At 45.3% G+C, this 15,736-nt stretch overlaps 1 protein-coding gene across 1 annotated transcript in view; it reads left to right on the top strand.

Moving 5' to 3' along the window:
* LOC122441313 (dolichyl-diphosphooligosaccharide--protein glycosyltransferase subunit 1-like) overlaps nt 1-15,736 on the top strand; it is a 28,029-nt gene extending 12,293 nt beyond the window's left edge. Inside the window, exons 4-5 of the mRNA XM_043467695.1 lie at nt 14,128-14,828; nt 15,616-15,736. Coding sequence (XP_043323630.1) covers nt 14,128-14,828; nt 15,616-15,736 — 822 coding nt within the window. The remainder of the gene's footprint in view (nt 1-14,127; nt 14,829-15,615) is intronic.

Raw genomic sequence — 15,736 nt, forward strand, 5'->3', positions numbered from 1 at the left:
TTTGATCTCTGGTTCCTCTGCCTTTTCTAAAACCAGATTGAACGTCTGGAAGTTTATGGTTCACATATTGCTGAAGCCTGGCTTGGAGAATTTTAAGCATTACTTTACTAGCAGGTGAGATGAGTGCAATTGTGCAATAGTTTGAGCATTCTTTGGGATTGGAATGAAAACTGACCTTTTCCAGTCCTGTGGCCACTGCTGAGTTTTCCAAATTTGCTGGCATATTGAGTGCAGCACTTTCACAGCATCATCTTTCAGGATTTGAAATAGCTCAACTGGAATTCCATCACCTCTACAAGCTTTGTTCATAGTGATGCTTCCTAAGGCCCACTTGACTTCACATTCCAGGATGTCTGGCTCTAGGTGAGTGATCACACCATCGTGATTATCTGGGTCGTGAAGATGGGGTCCCGAAAGAGTTGGATGCCACTGAGCAACTAACACAAAGAGTCCAAGAATCCAGTTTGGTAACAAAACAAAAGCACCATACAAGGGGCTTCCAGTTCTGTTGACGACCATCACCCCATGGAAAGTAAACCCCACATGACCTGGCATCAGCATTTCCTTTTATTTCCTCTAGAGCCAGGGTCCCCACCCCCTGGTCTGTGGCCTGTTAGTCCCTTTCCATCACTCCTCGAATTACCACCTAAACCACTCACCACCACCCCCAATTGCCACCACCCCGTGGAAAAATTGTCTTCCATGAAACCAGTCCGTGGCGCCCAAAAGCTCACCAAATTGCTCACCGCAATGCTGTAATTATGTTTCTTCCCGAGGTGCTTGTCTTCCTCACCAGACTGCAGGACAACAAGCCCATCTCCATCGCCACTGTGTGCAGCTCAGGGCCTGCGCATCAAATCCTTTCAAAATGCAGTGCTCTGAACGCTCGTGTGCAAATCCATCTCCGCACCTTCCCGCCCTGCCCAGGCGGTACGTGTCCTCCCCTGCCTTCTCAGCTGCTCCTATTTATCCATCCCCGCGGGCCTTGCATCCACTTGCTCTTCTCAGCTGCTCCTATTTATCCATCCCCGCGGGCCTTGCATCCACTTGCTCTGCTGTGCACCTCCCGGCACTTTGGTTTCTAAGCCGAGCTGGTTTGGATCCACGGCGCTAGGCTTCTGTCCTGTTTGGCTTCATCATGCAAGCAGCTGACTTCAGAGAAAAGTGGAAGTCGACAGGAAAAAAAGGCCTCATTGTCTCACGAGGAAGCCCACAAATCCACCTGAGCCTGCTGTCTTTTCTCCTTTCTGTCTGCCAAGACGACTGCATCACCCTCTTTCTCCACAGTGTGCTATTCTCAGTCCTCCAGTGGTGTGCTGGAAGATGTCTAACAACTGGCTCTCTGGGGCTATTGAAAGCTCTGATGTGTAGAGGTCCCTGATTTCTGCGGTGTCAATACTCCCATCACGGCCAATTTCAAGCTCCCAACTTGCTATCTCTTAACGCAGAGATGGAAGAGATGCACAGAAGCATGTCATCTGTGTTATTCTCACCCTGTGGACACAACTTCCCGGTGGCTCAGTGATACAGAATCTGCCTGCCGGTACAGGAGATAGGGGCTCCTGGGCTGGGAAGATTCCCTGTAGAAGGAAATGGGAGCCTGCTCCAGAATCTGTCCAGGAGAATCCCGTGGACAGAGGAGCCTGGTGGGCTACAGTCCATGGGGTTGCAAAGACTTGGACACAGCTGAGCAACTAAGCATGTAGCACGCAATCTATGCTCTGACTTTCTGGACACAGTCTGGGTATCCTAGAATTCACTTCAATCCCATCACTATCTCTCTGGAGGTAGAGTCACAGCCCTCAAGCTCAGGGCTCAACTCCACAAGACTGCCTCCAATTAGACTCCAGTTACCAGTCACAGGCCTGCTGCGCTTCCACGTACTAGCCGTCAATCAGGGGCTCCCACGACGGCCTCCTCAGGGCCAACAGACTCGCAGATCTCAGGAAAACCGTTTCCACGTGTTTGCCAGTTTCCTATAAAGGACGCAACTCACAACCAGCTGGAAGAGATTCCTGGAGCGGGGGTATGTAGAGTGGTGAGGGGAGGCATGGGAGGGGGCACACAGATCTCTCCTGCCTTCTCTTGAACCCCGCCCTTCCCTTGGTGTGTTCACCAACCTGACAGCCTCCAAAACCTGTTGTTCGGGTTTTGTGGACGTTCCATGTTTGATTAAATCACTGACTGTCAGTGACTGAATGTGACCTCCACCCCCTCCTCTCCCGTGCAGTGTAGGGATGAGGTTGAAAGCTCCAATCTCTCTCTCTCTTTTTTTGGCTGCATCCCAGGCAGCATATTAGTTCCCTGACTCGACCAGGGATTGAACTTGAGCCGCCCCGCTCCCTGCATTGGAATTGTGGCGTCTTAACCACTGGACCACTAGGGAAGTCCTGAAAGCTCCAGTCTTGAATCTTAAGGTTCATTCCTCTGGCAACCAGCCCCAAACCTCCAAGAGTCACTTTATTAGCACGAACTTTGAGGTGGGGCTTGTGCTGAATGATGATAGCTGCTCCTCTCACCCCACTGGGAACTTGCAAGGGTTTTAGCAGCTCTTGTGCCAGAAACAGTACAAAGACCAAATACACATATTTCTTACTATATCACAGTATTTCAGGGACGATGGCAGGAAGAGCAGATCTGTGCAGGGATGTGGTCTAGAGCTGCAGGTGTTTACTGGGAGTCCGGAGATGCTGAGGAGGTTGATGGGGCCAGAGCAGTGGCCTGGGATGCAGGGACCAAGCTGTCAGCATGTGGATGGTGGTCATGTCATATAGATTAAAACAAAAGCTTTTCAGTGGGCTTTCCTGGTGGTCCAAATGTAACTGTAAATGTGGTTTCCGTGGTGTCCGGCTCTTGTTGCGTCTGACTCTCTGCCTCCTTATGGACTGTAGCCCGCCAGGCTCCTCTGTCTTTGGGATTCTCCAGGCAAGAATACTAGAGTGGGTTGCCAGTCCCTCCTCCAGGGGATCTTCCCTACCCAGGAATCGAACCTGCGTCTCTTACGTCTCCTGCATGGGCAGGTGGGATCTTTACCACTAGTGCCGCCTGGGAAGCCCCCTGGTGGTCTAGGGATTAGTAAGAGTCCACCTGCCCATGCAGGGGACATGGGTTGGACCCCTGGTCTGGGAAGATCCCTCATGCCGTGGAGCAACAAAGCCCGTGCGCCACACCTACTGAGCCTGTGTGCCCAGAGCCTGTGCCCTGCAGCAAGAAAGGCCTCTGCAGTGAGGAGCCCGTGCACTGCGGCGAACGCAGCCCCGCTTGCTGCAACTAAGAAAGCCCGCATGTGGCTACAGAGACCCAGTACAGCCAAAAATAAGTAAATAAACATTAAAAAAAAAAATACTTTTCAGGAATTTTTCATGGATTTGAGAATAAGCTCAACTAGTGAATTTTCTCTGCACAGTGCCCCTCCTCCCCTCAGCTCACGTGGGGCCTGGCGTCATTTCTTCTGCCCCCGTGAGCCCCTCCTGTCTGCCCTGAGGGGTCCCCTGTCCCTCACAGCAGTTGTCACGCTGAGTCACCACACCAGAGGCCACAGGACCCGACCCCTCCCTGAGTATCCCCCTCCCCACCCCGTGTGTACCAGCGCCCGGCTCCTGGTGGATGATCAGTAAAAAGAAGACGTTATGAAATCAGCTTCCCAAGGCATGGGAACCAGCCCCAAAGGATGAAAATCCCAGTGTTGCTGGTGTTGGAAACGTCTGGTCCTGGAGTCTTGCCAGTCTCTCCTGGATGCTAAGAACTGTGTACTCAGGAGGCATGAGGGCATTCAGAGATGCCAGGCTCCCAGGGATGCCAGGAAATGTACCTGCTTGTTTCCTCGATGGCAGCCTCCTTTTCTCCAGCCCAATTTCAAACATGTCCCAAAAGCCTGACCCCTCGGTGAGACCGTCCCCAGCCCCACCCTGGGTAAAACACAGCTGCTATGGCCCCGCGCTTGCCAACTCTCTCCTGGGATTGTCTTTGGAGCACAGGCTCTAATTTAGTAGTATTTTTATATCGTGCATCCATTTATGGCTTGGTTGCATACAGCAAAGCGCTGAAGCGCCCCTTCACGGGAGTGACTGTGAACTGCTTGGGCAGGGAGACGAGGAAGTGACCTTGGGATTTAGATGTTGGTACGAGGCCTTCTGGGCTTCCCAGGTGGCGCTAGTGGTAAAGAACCTGTGTGCCAATGAGAAGACTTAAGAGACATAGGTTTGATCCCTGGGTTGGGAAGATCCCCTGGAGGAGGGCATGGCAACCCACTCCAGTGTTCTTGCCTGGAGAATTCCATGGACAGAGGAGTCTGACTGGCTGCAGTCCAGGGGGTCACAAAGAGTCAGACACGACTGAGAGACTTAGCACGCATGCACACACACGAGGCCTTCTGGAGTAACTCAGGGATCCCCTCGGGAGAGTCACAACCATGGTGACAGGAAAGAACGCCCCTTTATTCCAGATTTACAGTACAGGACTGTGCTAAGTGCAGAGCAGAACAGAACTTGTCACGTTCCCCAAACCAAATAGGGGTCAGCTATTCAAATCAGACGTGAACCTCTTCTGGAAACATCTTCATAGACACGCCCAGAAATAACATTTAACCAGGCATTGCGTGATCCAATCAAACTGACACATAACATCCACTCTTCCCGGAGGCCATGGTGTTCTTTTCTCCCTCAAAGGGGCTGAAATAAGTTAGACTGTGTCCACTTTACACTATTATGAAATGCAAACCAGTGAACACACACATCCTTTGGAAGTTTTGAAACCAGTGTCCCAGCCCGGTGTCCCTGCCTTTCATGACACCAGCCCCAAAAGTACTAAAAGGGCAAGCCAAGCAGGGAGGGCTCGCAGCTGCTCTTAAAGCGGTGCCTTGTTACTGTTGTTCAGTCACTAAGTTGTGTCTGACTCTGCAACCCCATGGACTGCGGCACGCCAGGCTCCTCTGTCCTTCACTATCTCCCAGAGTTTGCTCAAACTCGTGTCCATTGAGTCGGTGATGCCATCCAACCATCTCATCCTCTGTCGTCCCCTTCTCCTCCTGCCCGCAATCTTTCCCAGTCTTTTCCAATGAGTCAGCTCTTCATATCAGGTATCCAAAGTATTGGATAAGTCCTTGCAATGAATATTGAGGGCTTTCCTTTAGGATTGAGTGGTTTCATCTTCTTGCAGTCCAAGTGGTACATTATAGGGGAAAAAAAACCAACTTTGGTTTCTTTCTTTTAAGTAACATTCTCAGCAATGTGTTTGTGCTTTTGGGGCAGGGGACATAAATAAATATTGTGGAAAACACATTTGCATACCTTCCAAGGTCTCAATCATTGCAGCAGATATCAAAAGCTCCAGAAGACGTCAGCACTAAATCAAGGGACTTCAGAAATGCAGTAATAAATCTGTAGTCGAGCCTTTCCAGAAGGAAAGTGAACAACAAATCAACTGGCCTCACATAGTTCATTTATTTAATTTACCCTTTGGATTTATGAAGGGATCCAATTCATCTAAAGATGCTTCATTAGAGGTGGCTGCTCAGATGGATTTTCATTGAGAACATAAAGTTCCCGGAACCAGTGACTCACATCTTATATTTTTGTGCATCCTGTTCAGCCCCTTGAGCCTAGTTTTCTCCAACTCAGAAGGTGCAGGGATTAACCCATTCAGCACCTTTAGGGGGACACTTACTCAGTGCCACTGAAACTGTTGACTTCAGTTTCAGCTTTCTGGGCTCATAAAATGATCAATAATATCCACAGACAGGGGAGGGAGGAAAAACCAGTTCTACCTAACGAATGAATAACAGTCTTTCAAACACCCCTAGAAAATGAAGAATCGCTTACTCTTTAACCTGGGTTAAAATTCTGTCTTGGAGACCTCTCCAAATTAGCAAATCTCTTTTTTAGAAGTACTATTCTGGAGCTTCCCTGGTTGGCTCAGTGGTAAAGAACCCACCTGCTAATGCAGAAGACATGGCTTCTCTCCTTGATCTGGGAAGATCCCACGTGCTGCGGAGCAACCTAGCCCCTTGCACCACAACTCCTGAGCCCATGCTCTGGAGTCTGAGAGCCACAACTGCTGATGCCCACATTCCTAGAGCCTATGTTCTGCAATAAGAGGAAGCCTGCACACTGCAAGTAGGAGTAGTCCCCGCTTGCTGCAACTAGAGAAAAGCTCATGTAGCAATGAAGACCCAGCACAGCCAAAAATAAATAAAGAAAATTATATAAAAAAAGAAGTACTATTTCTTCTATTCAACCAATGGAAAACTATTTCTGTTTTATGAGATTATCCATATTGTCTATTTGTAGGAATTATTTGGTTTAAAATTTTGCCAAAGGTAAATTGACCTTGTGTATTTCATCCTGTGGACAGATGTACTTTCTGGCTTCAGGGTTTCTGGGTTGCCTCCTTCCCACAGTTCCACTGAGAATGCTATGAAATGGAGTTGAAAATGGAGTAATTCCACGAGAGAGCTGAGAGTGGTACCCAGTGGCAGATTAAATTTTGATATACTTCTGGAAGGTGGAGAGGACATGTGCTGACACTATTAAGTTACCCACAGCAGAGTGGGCCACAGCTCAAAAGATGCATCAGAGAAAATGGCCTGGAAACAGAGCGCTCATCTTTGCTCCCAAAGATGCTGAAGTTTCAATTTCACAGACACAATCCACACTGGTGAAAAGAGGGGCTGAAATTAAACTGGTTCTATTGTTTGTGCAGTCACTGTCATGTCCAAGTCTTCGTGACCCCATGGACTGGAGCACATCAGGCTTCATTGTCCCTCAGTATCTCCCAGTTTGCTCAAACTCATGTCCATTGAGTCCGTGATGACATCCAACCATCTCATCCTTGGCCACCCCCTTCTTTTGCCTTCACTCTTTCCCAGCATCAGGGTCTTTTCTAATGAGTCGACTCTTCACATCAGGTGGCCAAAGTACTGGAGCTTCAGCTTCAGCATCGGTCCTTCCAATGAATATTCAGGACTGATTTCCTTTAGGACTGACTGGTTTGATCTCCTTGCAGTCCAAGGGACTCTCTCAAGAGTCTTCTCTGGCACCACAGTTTGAAAACATCAATTCTTCGGCGCTCAACCTTCTTAATGGTCCAACTCTCACATCCATACGTGACCACGGGAAAAACCACAGCTTTGACTAGACGGACCATTTTCAGCAAGGTGATGTCTCTGCTTTTTAATACTCTGTCTGGCTTTCCTTCCAAGAAGTAAGTTCTATAAAAGTCTCTGAAGAACGACAGCCCCTCTGGGCAGTCCCCTCACAGTTGCAACTCCGGATATTATTCCTGCTAAGTCAGCAGAGCTGCCCTGAGAATGACGTGGTGGGGGTGGGTGGGTTAGGGTTAGGCCCCAGTGTGGATGTTGGCACCCCACTCCTGAGGAAAGTCCTCCTCATGTAGGACTTTGTGCAGGTGGGAGGGACCAAGCATCTGCTTCCTGACCGTGCGTCCTAAAATTGAACCTATCAGTTTGAATCTCCAGGGACTCGGTCTTCCTGTTCTGGAAGGAGAGTCTGGGGAGGAAAGGGTTCTGCATGTACAGAGGTATCCACAGTGCACATCCTCCTAGATCAACCAGTCTGGTTTTCATCCGTAAATACAATGGGCAACCAAGATAGCCTTGAGGAAAACCAACAGCTTCAAAGAAGGGGACCAAGATGAGGAACCTGGGGATGGATCCCAGGGGAAGGAGAGAGAATTCAAGAAATGGAAGTCTCAACGTAGATCAATGGAATAGAGTAGAGAACCTGCAATAAATCCAAGCACTTATGGTCAATTAACCTCACAAAGGAGGAGAGAATACACAGTGGAGAAAAGACAGTCTTATCAATAAGTGGTGCTGGGAAAATTGGACAGCTACATGTAAAAGAATGAAATTAGAACACTCTCTAATGTATATTTTTTCATACAAATATAAACTCAAAATGAATTAAAGACCTAAATGTAAGACCAGAAACCATAAAACTCCTAAAGGAAAACAGGCAGAACACTCTTTGATATATATCGTAGCAATATTTTTTTATCTGTCTCCTGAAGTTTAAATACAATAGGAAGTAAACAAATGAGATCTAATTAAACTTAAAACCTTTTGCACAGCAAAGAAAACCATCAACAAAACAAAAAGACAAGTTACTGAATGGGAGAAAATATTCTAATGATATGACCAATAAGAGGTTAATACCCAACATATACAAACACATCATACAACTCAACATCAAAAAGCAAAGAACCCAGTTAAGAAATGGGCAGAAAAACTGATCAGACACTCTTCCAAAGAGTAAATGCAGATGGCCAAAAGACACATGAAAAGGTGATCAACATCACTAGTCATCAGGGAAACGAAAATCAAAATTAGAATATCACCTCACACCTGTTGGAACGACTTTCATCAGAAAGGATACAAATAACAAATGTTGGTGAAGGTGTGGAGAAAAGGGAACCCTTGTGCGCTGTTGGTGGGAATGTAAATTGGTGCAGTCACTGTGCAAAATAACTAAAAATAGAACTGCAATATGATACAGCAGTTCCACTCCTGAGTATATATCTGAAGAAAATAAAAACACCGATACATGCATCTCAACATTCATGGCAACATTATTTATAATAGCCAGGATATGGAAGCAACCTGAGTAACTATCAAAAGATGAATGCATACAAAACATGTGAGAGATATAGATACAGATATAGATATATGATGGACTACTACTCAAGTCATGAAAGAAGAAGGAAAATTTCCCCTTTGTAGCATCATGGATGGACTTGGAGGTATTGTCCTAAGTGAAATAAGTCAGAAAAAGACAAATATTGTATTATATCACTTAAATGTGGAATCTAAAAAGTACAAGAAACCAAAGAATATAACAAAAAAGAAGCAGACTCACATATACAGAGAACAAACTACAAACTACCATGTATAAAATAAGCTACAAGGATACATTGTACAACATGGGGAATCTAGCCAATCTTTTATAATAACCGTTCAGTAGGTAAAGAATCCGCCTGCAATGCAGAGACTCAAGTTCGATTCCTGGGTTAGGAAGATCCCCTGGAGAAGGAAATGGCAACCCACTCCAATATTCTTGCCTGGGAAATTCCATGGACAGAGGAGCCTGGTGGGCTACAGTCCATGGGGAAGCAAGAGTTGGACACGACTGAGTGATTAAACCACCACCATAAATAGAATATGGGCTTCCCAGGTAGCATTAGTGGTAAATAACCCATCTGCCAATGCAGGAGATGTAAGAGATGTGGGTTCGATCCCTGGGTTGGAAAGATCCCCGGGAGGAGGGCATGGCAACCCATTCTAGTATTCTTGCCTGGAGAATCCCATGGACAGAGGAGCCTGGTGGGCTACGGTCCATAGGGTCATAAAAGAGTTAGACACAACAGAAGTGATATAGCACGCATGCACATAAAGTATGTCAATGAAAACTCAATTACTATCAAGTTAAGAAGAAAAAAGAGAATTCAATTTGAGCCAAACTGAGGATTACAATCTGGAAAGCAGATTCTCAGACAGTCCTGAGCACTGTTCCTGCCTGTTAGAAGTCAAAGGCTTAGTTGTATATCAGTATGACATACTGATATTTTACATAAAGGTCACGGACAATACATAATCCAGGTAAACACATATAAAGTGAGTAGCAAGTCACCATGAACCCCTACAGAGTTGGGAAAGAAGGCCATTTTAGAAGTTACATTTCTAGCCTCAGAAGAAAGAAAACAAAAACTTGTCTTTATGGTTGAACAGGCACGCCCATCTTTGGGGAGCTCTGGTTAACATATAATGCAGATACACTCTGCACACTGTGGGGAGAGAATTCAATGTTCAATTTTTTTCTTGTCTTGCCTTTAAAATATAAATTTTATATTATCAAGTATAACCTTTAAAAATTGTGAATCATTATACTGTATACCTGTTACAGTTTCATGGGGAAAATGTCACACAGAGTTCTGAGACTTATATTTCTTTCTTTCTTTTTTTTAATTAACTTTTTATTGAAGTATAGTTTATATAATACTGTACATCAACTATACTTCAATAAAAATTAATTTAAAAAAGAAAGAAATATAAACCTTGGAACTCTGTGTGACATTTTCCCCATGAAACTAGAATAGGTTAATCTGAAAAAGGAGCAGGGAACAAGACTTCTTGAAGATTAATGATAGGATTTTCAGGATAAGACTGCAAACTAAATAACAGTAGGATTTTGAGTATTTGTTGGAGTATAACCAAAAAAAAAATTCACATGGCTTTGATTCTGGGAACATTGCGGAGATGGATTTAGTCCCAGAGGATTATATTTATTTCTCCAATCATACTACTTGGTTCTATAGTGATTGACATTGATTAATACATAGTTAAAATGTTATAAATGCAATTTTTAGACTCAACTTCTCATGGATCACCAAAGATATAATTAATTTACAAAGTGAATGCAAACATTATAACAAGGGTATTGTAAGTCGCATTGAAACTTAAGAGCAGTTGGGCAAGGATTGGGGAGGAGTATAAACAAGGGGATGATCAAGAGGAATGGTGTCTTGTTAATGGGAAAAGAAACAGCAAAAATCTTCTTTTTATCCCTAAATTACATTGTCTCTAATCACAATGCATGTGACCTTGAAAATGGATTACTTACCATGGAAGCCAGGAGAAGATATAGAAACAGGAGTCTGGTTGGCTGTTTGCTTATTTTTTTTCCCAACAAAAAGCCCAGTTTTCCAGAAGGTCTTTAGAAAATCAGGTTTTGATTCATTCTTCATCACAATCTTATAAAAAGTCTTTTTAAATCAAAGGAAGGACAAGTGAGAGAAATTACAGAAAATAGGGATTGTAAATAAGACACTACTGTCCAGCAACCAAATCATAAATACTGTTAGAGCCCAGTAGACTAAGGACATAGCATAGGAATGTTTACAAGTGGCTGAAAACAGCCTCCAGTATTCACAACTTACAGACTGACACTTGTTTACTGGGATAAAACAATTCACTACACCATGATCTGAAGTCACAATGAAGCTATAGATGGAAAAGTAACAATCTTGGAGGCATTACCTCTATGTTGGGGTGCCTTTGTTGTTGTTTAGTGAGTAAGTCGTGTCTGACTCTTTGTGACCCCATGGACTGTTGCTGGCCAGGCTCTTCTGTCCGTGGGATTTCCCAGGCAAGAATACTGGAGTGGTTGCCCTTTCCTTCTCCAGGGGATCTTCCTGACCCAGGGACTGAACCTGCATTGGCAGGAGGATTCTTTACCACTCAGCCAGCAGGGAAGCCCTGGAGGTGCTTTTACTCTGACAGAACTCCCCTCCTCCCCCGCCAGTTTCTGGCTTTTGATTCATGAAAGCAACAGGAAACACAAATCAGATTTGTTTGTTTTCTTCCCAGGGTATTGTGTTAATTAAAATGCCAAAGTAGGCTTCCAGTTTCAGCTCAGAGATGTAGACAGCTTGAAATAGAGTTGTTACTGCATTCACAATAAGCAAATACCACAGTAGACTACAAATTAATGACTTATCTTGGAGCCACTAGAGAACTGAGGTTGCAAGACAAACAATTTACCTGAAATCTGGAGACAGATGTTTGCTGGGAGAAACAGGACCCAAGCATTTGTTTATCTAGAACAGAAGCTACTGAACACTGTATAGGTCAATATGATGGTTCAGCTAGAAATTTCTAACAAATTGCTAACAGCTGAGAGGAGGCTAATATAAGAGAGTTGCAGTATTTCCTCCTGGGAATTCTACCAGGTGACGACAGACAGGATTAGGAGAGATTTCTGAGAAAACTTTCCTGTATTACTAGCTGAGCGAGGGGACCATTAGCCACTGACACACTTGGCAGACTCACATCCTGCATCTTCCCTAGTTCTCTAGGGAAGTTCCTAGTTCCCTAGTTCTAGGGAAAAGCCTTAACATGCAGAGGGAAGTGTGACAAAACCTGTACCCTAAGTTCACTAGTGGAAACATGCTTCAACTAGGAAAGAACAGAAAAACAAAACCTCTACCCATGAAGGAGGGACAGGAATACTTGTGAAGGTTTTACCTCTGAGACCCAGGTTGACAGTGTTTCCTAAGACTGAGGCTTAATCAGAAGATCAGAGAATGAGCCATCTACCCTCTTCCCTCACACATGCTAGCAAGCATCCAATAAAAATAATGGCAGAATAAAAATCACTGTAGATGGTGACTGTAGCCATGAAATTAAAAGACGTTTACTCCTTGGAAGGAAAGTTATGGCCAACCTAGACAGCACATTAAAAAGCAGAGACATCACTTTGTCAACAAAGGTCCATCTAGTCAAGGCTATGGTTTTTCCAGTGGTCATGTATGGATGTGAGAGTTGGACTATAAAGAAAGCTGAGTGCCGAAGAATTGATGCTTTTGAACTGTGGTGTTGGAGAAGACTCTTGAAAGTCCCTTGGACTGCAAGGAGATCCAATCAGTCCATCCTAAAGGAGATCAGTCCTGGGTGTTCATTGGAAGGACTGATGTTGAAGCTGAAGCTCCAATAGTTTGGCCACCTGATGCAGCTGACTCATTGGAAAAGACCCTGATGCTGGGAAAGACTGAGGGCAGGAGGAGACGGGGACGACAGAGGATTAGATGGTTGGATGTCATCACCGACTCAATGGACATGAGTTTGAGCAAGCTCCAGGAGTTGGTGATGGACAGGGAGGCCTGGCGTGCTGCAGTCCATGGGGTCACAAAGAGTCAGACACGACTGAGGGACTGAACTGAACTGAACAGCAGGGAGGTGAGGGACAGGGAAGCCTGTTGTACTGTGGTCCACCGGGTTGCAGAGTCGGACATGACTTGGTTACTGAACAACAACAACAGTAGGAAGAGCTACTTGAGATAGGTTCTCTCTGGGTAGTAGAGGAAGACCCAAAACCAAATGGGGAACAAAAATTCAGAAAAACTCACTGACAAAGTAACCACACCATAAATATAGATAGCTAGAAGACTTAAAGCCTCTAGTGCAATGAAGGAAGCTAAATCAAATAGAAACTTAAAATCAGCCCACTTCCTGACTATATTAACACAACTCACCACACTAAAGTCCTAGGCAAAGGAAAGGTAGGTCTATCTTTGAATATTAAAAAAAAAACACAACAAAAACACACTTACCTTAATATCTATTGTCTTATTCAACATTTCCAATTTCTAATAAAAAATTATATGCACCCAAAAAGGCAAGAGACAACATAGTCTGAAGAGATGAAGCAATCATGAGCACCAGACTCACAAGTTGAAGATCAGACATTCATTGTGATTAATATTTCAAAAGGCCTAAAGGAAAAAGTAGATAGCATGCAATACCAAATAGGTAATCTCAGTAGAGAAATGGAAACCATGAGAAAGAATTAAATGGAAATGCTAATTTTTTTACACACACACACAAACCCGCAGTAACAGAGATGAAGAGCACTTTTGATGGGTTCATCATTAGAACTTATTGAACTGAATAAGGAATGAACTTGAAGAATTCAATAGATATTACCTAAATTGAAACCAAAGGGGGAAAAAAGTGAAAACAAGCAAAAGAATAGATCATTTAGTTCTAACATAAGCATAATTGGACTCACAGGAGAAAAAAGAGAAAATGAACAGAAGATATAACTTGGGGGGAAAACAAGGCTGAGAACTGTCCAAAATTAACAACAGATACAAAAGCATAGATCCAAGAATATTAGAGAAGAACAAGATAAATACCAAAACCAAACATACCTAGGTGTATCATATACACACTGCTGCAAACCAAAGACAAAGGGAAAATCTTAAAGGCAGTCAAAAAAGCAAGAATACATGGGACAAGGGTAAGAATCACGACAGACTTCCTGTCGGAAACCATGCAGCCAGAAGACAGTGGATTAATATCTTTAAAGTTCTGGGAGAAAAAAAATCTCACAATACAAAACTCTATACCTAGTTAAAATAGCCTTAAAAAATGAATGATATGAAAATTCAAAACTTTCTCAGACAGAAAATTTGAGGAATTCATTGCCAGCAAACCTACCCTTCCATAATTGCTAAAGGAAGTTCTTTAGGCAGAAAGAATATGATAAAGGTCAAAAGAGTATCATAAATAAATGAAGGTTAAGTAAAATCCTTTATTTTTATTTGCTCCAAAAGATAACTATTCGGCGCCGTGGCGGACGCGGGGCGCGCGCCCTGCGGCTCAGCTCGGTCCGGGCCATGGAGGCGCCCACAGCCCGCCCGCTGCCGCGGCTGCCGCTGCTGCTCGCGGCCTGCGCCCCGGCGCCGGGCTGCGCCTCCTCCGACGCGCCTCCGCTGGTCAACGAGGATGTGAAGCGCACGGGGGACCTGAGCAGCCACCTGGCCGAGGTGACGGCCGAGGTGGTCCTGGCGCGCGCGGGCGGCGGCTCCTCGCCCCGCGCCGCCTCCTTCCTGCTGGCGCTGGAGCCCGAGCTGGAGGCCCGGCTCGAGCACCTCTGCGTGCAGGTGAAGGGAGAGGATGAGGAAGAGAACAATCTGGAAGTAAGAGAAACCAAAATTAAGGGTAAAAGCGGGAGATTCTCCACAGTCAAGCTCCCAGTGGCTCTTGATCCTGGGGCCAAGGTCTGTCATCGTGGAAGCCGTTTATACCCACGTGCTTCAGCCGCACCCACCCAGATCCCCCAGTCGGAGAAACAGTTCGTGGTGTTTGAGGGGAGCCATTACTTCTCTCCCTACCCAACCAAGACACAGACCACGCCTATGAAGCTCGCCTCCCAGAATGTAGAGAGCTACACCAAATTGGGGAACCCCACACTTCCTGAGGACCTCCTGGATTACGGACCCTTCCGCGACGTCCCCGCCTACAGTCAGGACACGTTCAAAGTGCGTTCTGACAGTGTGGAGATTTCTTTAAAAACTGGAAATAGAACTGCCATATGACCCAGCAATCCCACTTCTGGGCATACACACCGAGGAAACCAGATCTGAAAGAGACACGTGCACCCCAATGTTCATCATCGCAGCACTGTTTATAATAGCCAGGACATGAAAGCAACCTAGATGCCCATCAGCAGACGAATGGATAAGGAAGCTGTGGTACATATACACCATGGAATATTACTCAGCCATTAAAAAGAATTCATTTGAACCAGTTCTAATGAGATGGATGAAACTGGAGCCCATTATACAGAGTGAAGTAAGCCAGAAAGATAAAGAACATTACAGCATACTAACACATATATATGGAATTTAGAAAGATGGTAATGATAACCCTATATGCAAAACAGAAAAAGAGACACAGATGTACAGAACAGAATTTTGGACTCTGTGGGAGAAGGCGAGGGTGGGATGTTTCGAGAGAACAGCATGGAGACATGTATATTATCTATGGTGAAACAGATCACCAGCCCAGGTTGGATGCGTGAGACAAGTGCGCGGGCCTGGTGCACTGGGAAGACCCAGAGGGATCGGGTGGAGAGGGAGGTGGGAGGGGGGATCGGGATGGGGAATACATGTAACTCCATGGCTGATTCATGTCAATGTATGACAAAAACCACTACAATATTGTAAAGTAATTAGCCTCCAACTAATAAAAATAAATGAAAAAAACAAAACAAAACAAAGTGCTTCTGAGAACAACGGCCCATTCCTGCCCATCACCAGCATGACCCGCGTCATCGAGGTCTCCCACTGGGGCAGCATCGCCGCGGAGGAGAACGTGGACCTGAAGAGCACGGGCGCCATGCTGAAGGGGCCTTTCTCGCGCTATGATTGCCAGAGGTAG

This window comes from Cervus canadensis, chromosome 5 (assembly GCF_019320065.1).
Source record: "Cervus canadensis isolate Bull #8, Minnesota chromosome 5, ASM1932006v1, whole genome shotgun sequence".
NCBI lineage: Eukaryota > Metazoa > Chordata > Mammalia > Artiodactyla > Cervidae > Cervus > Cervus canadensis.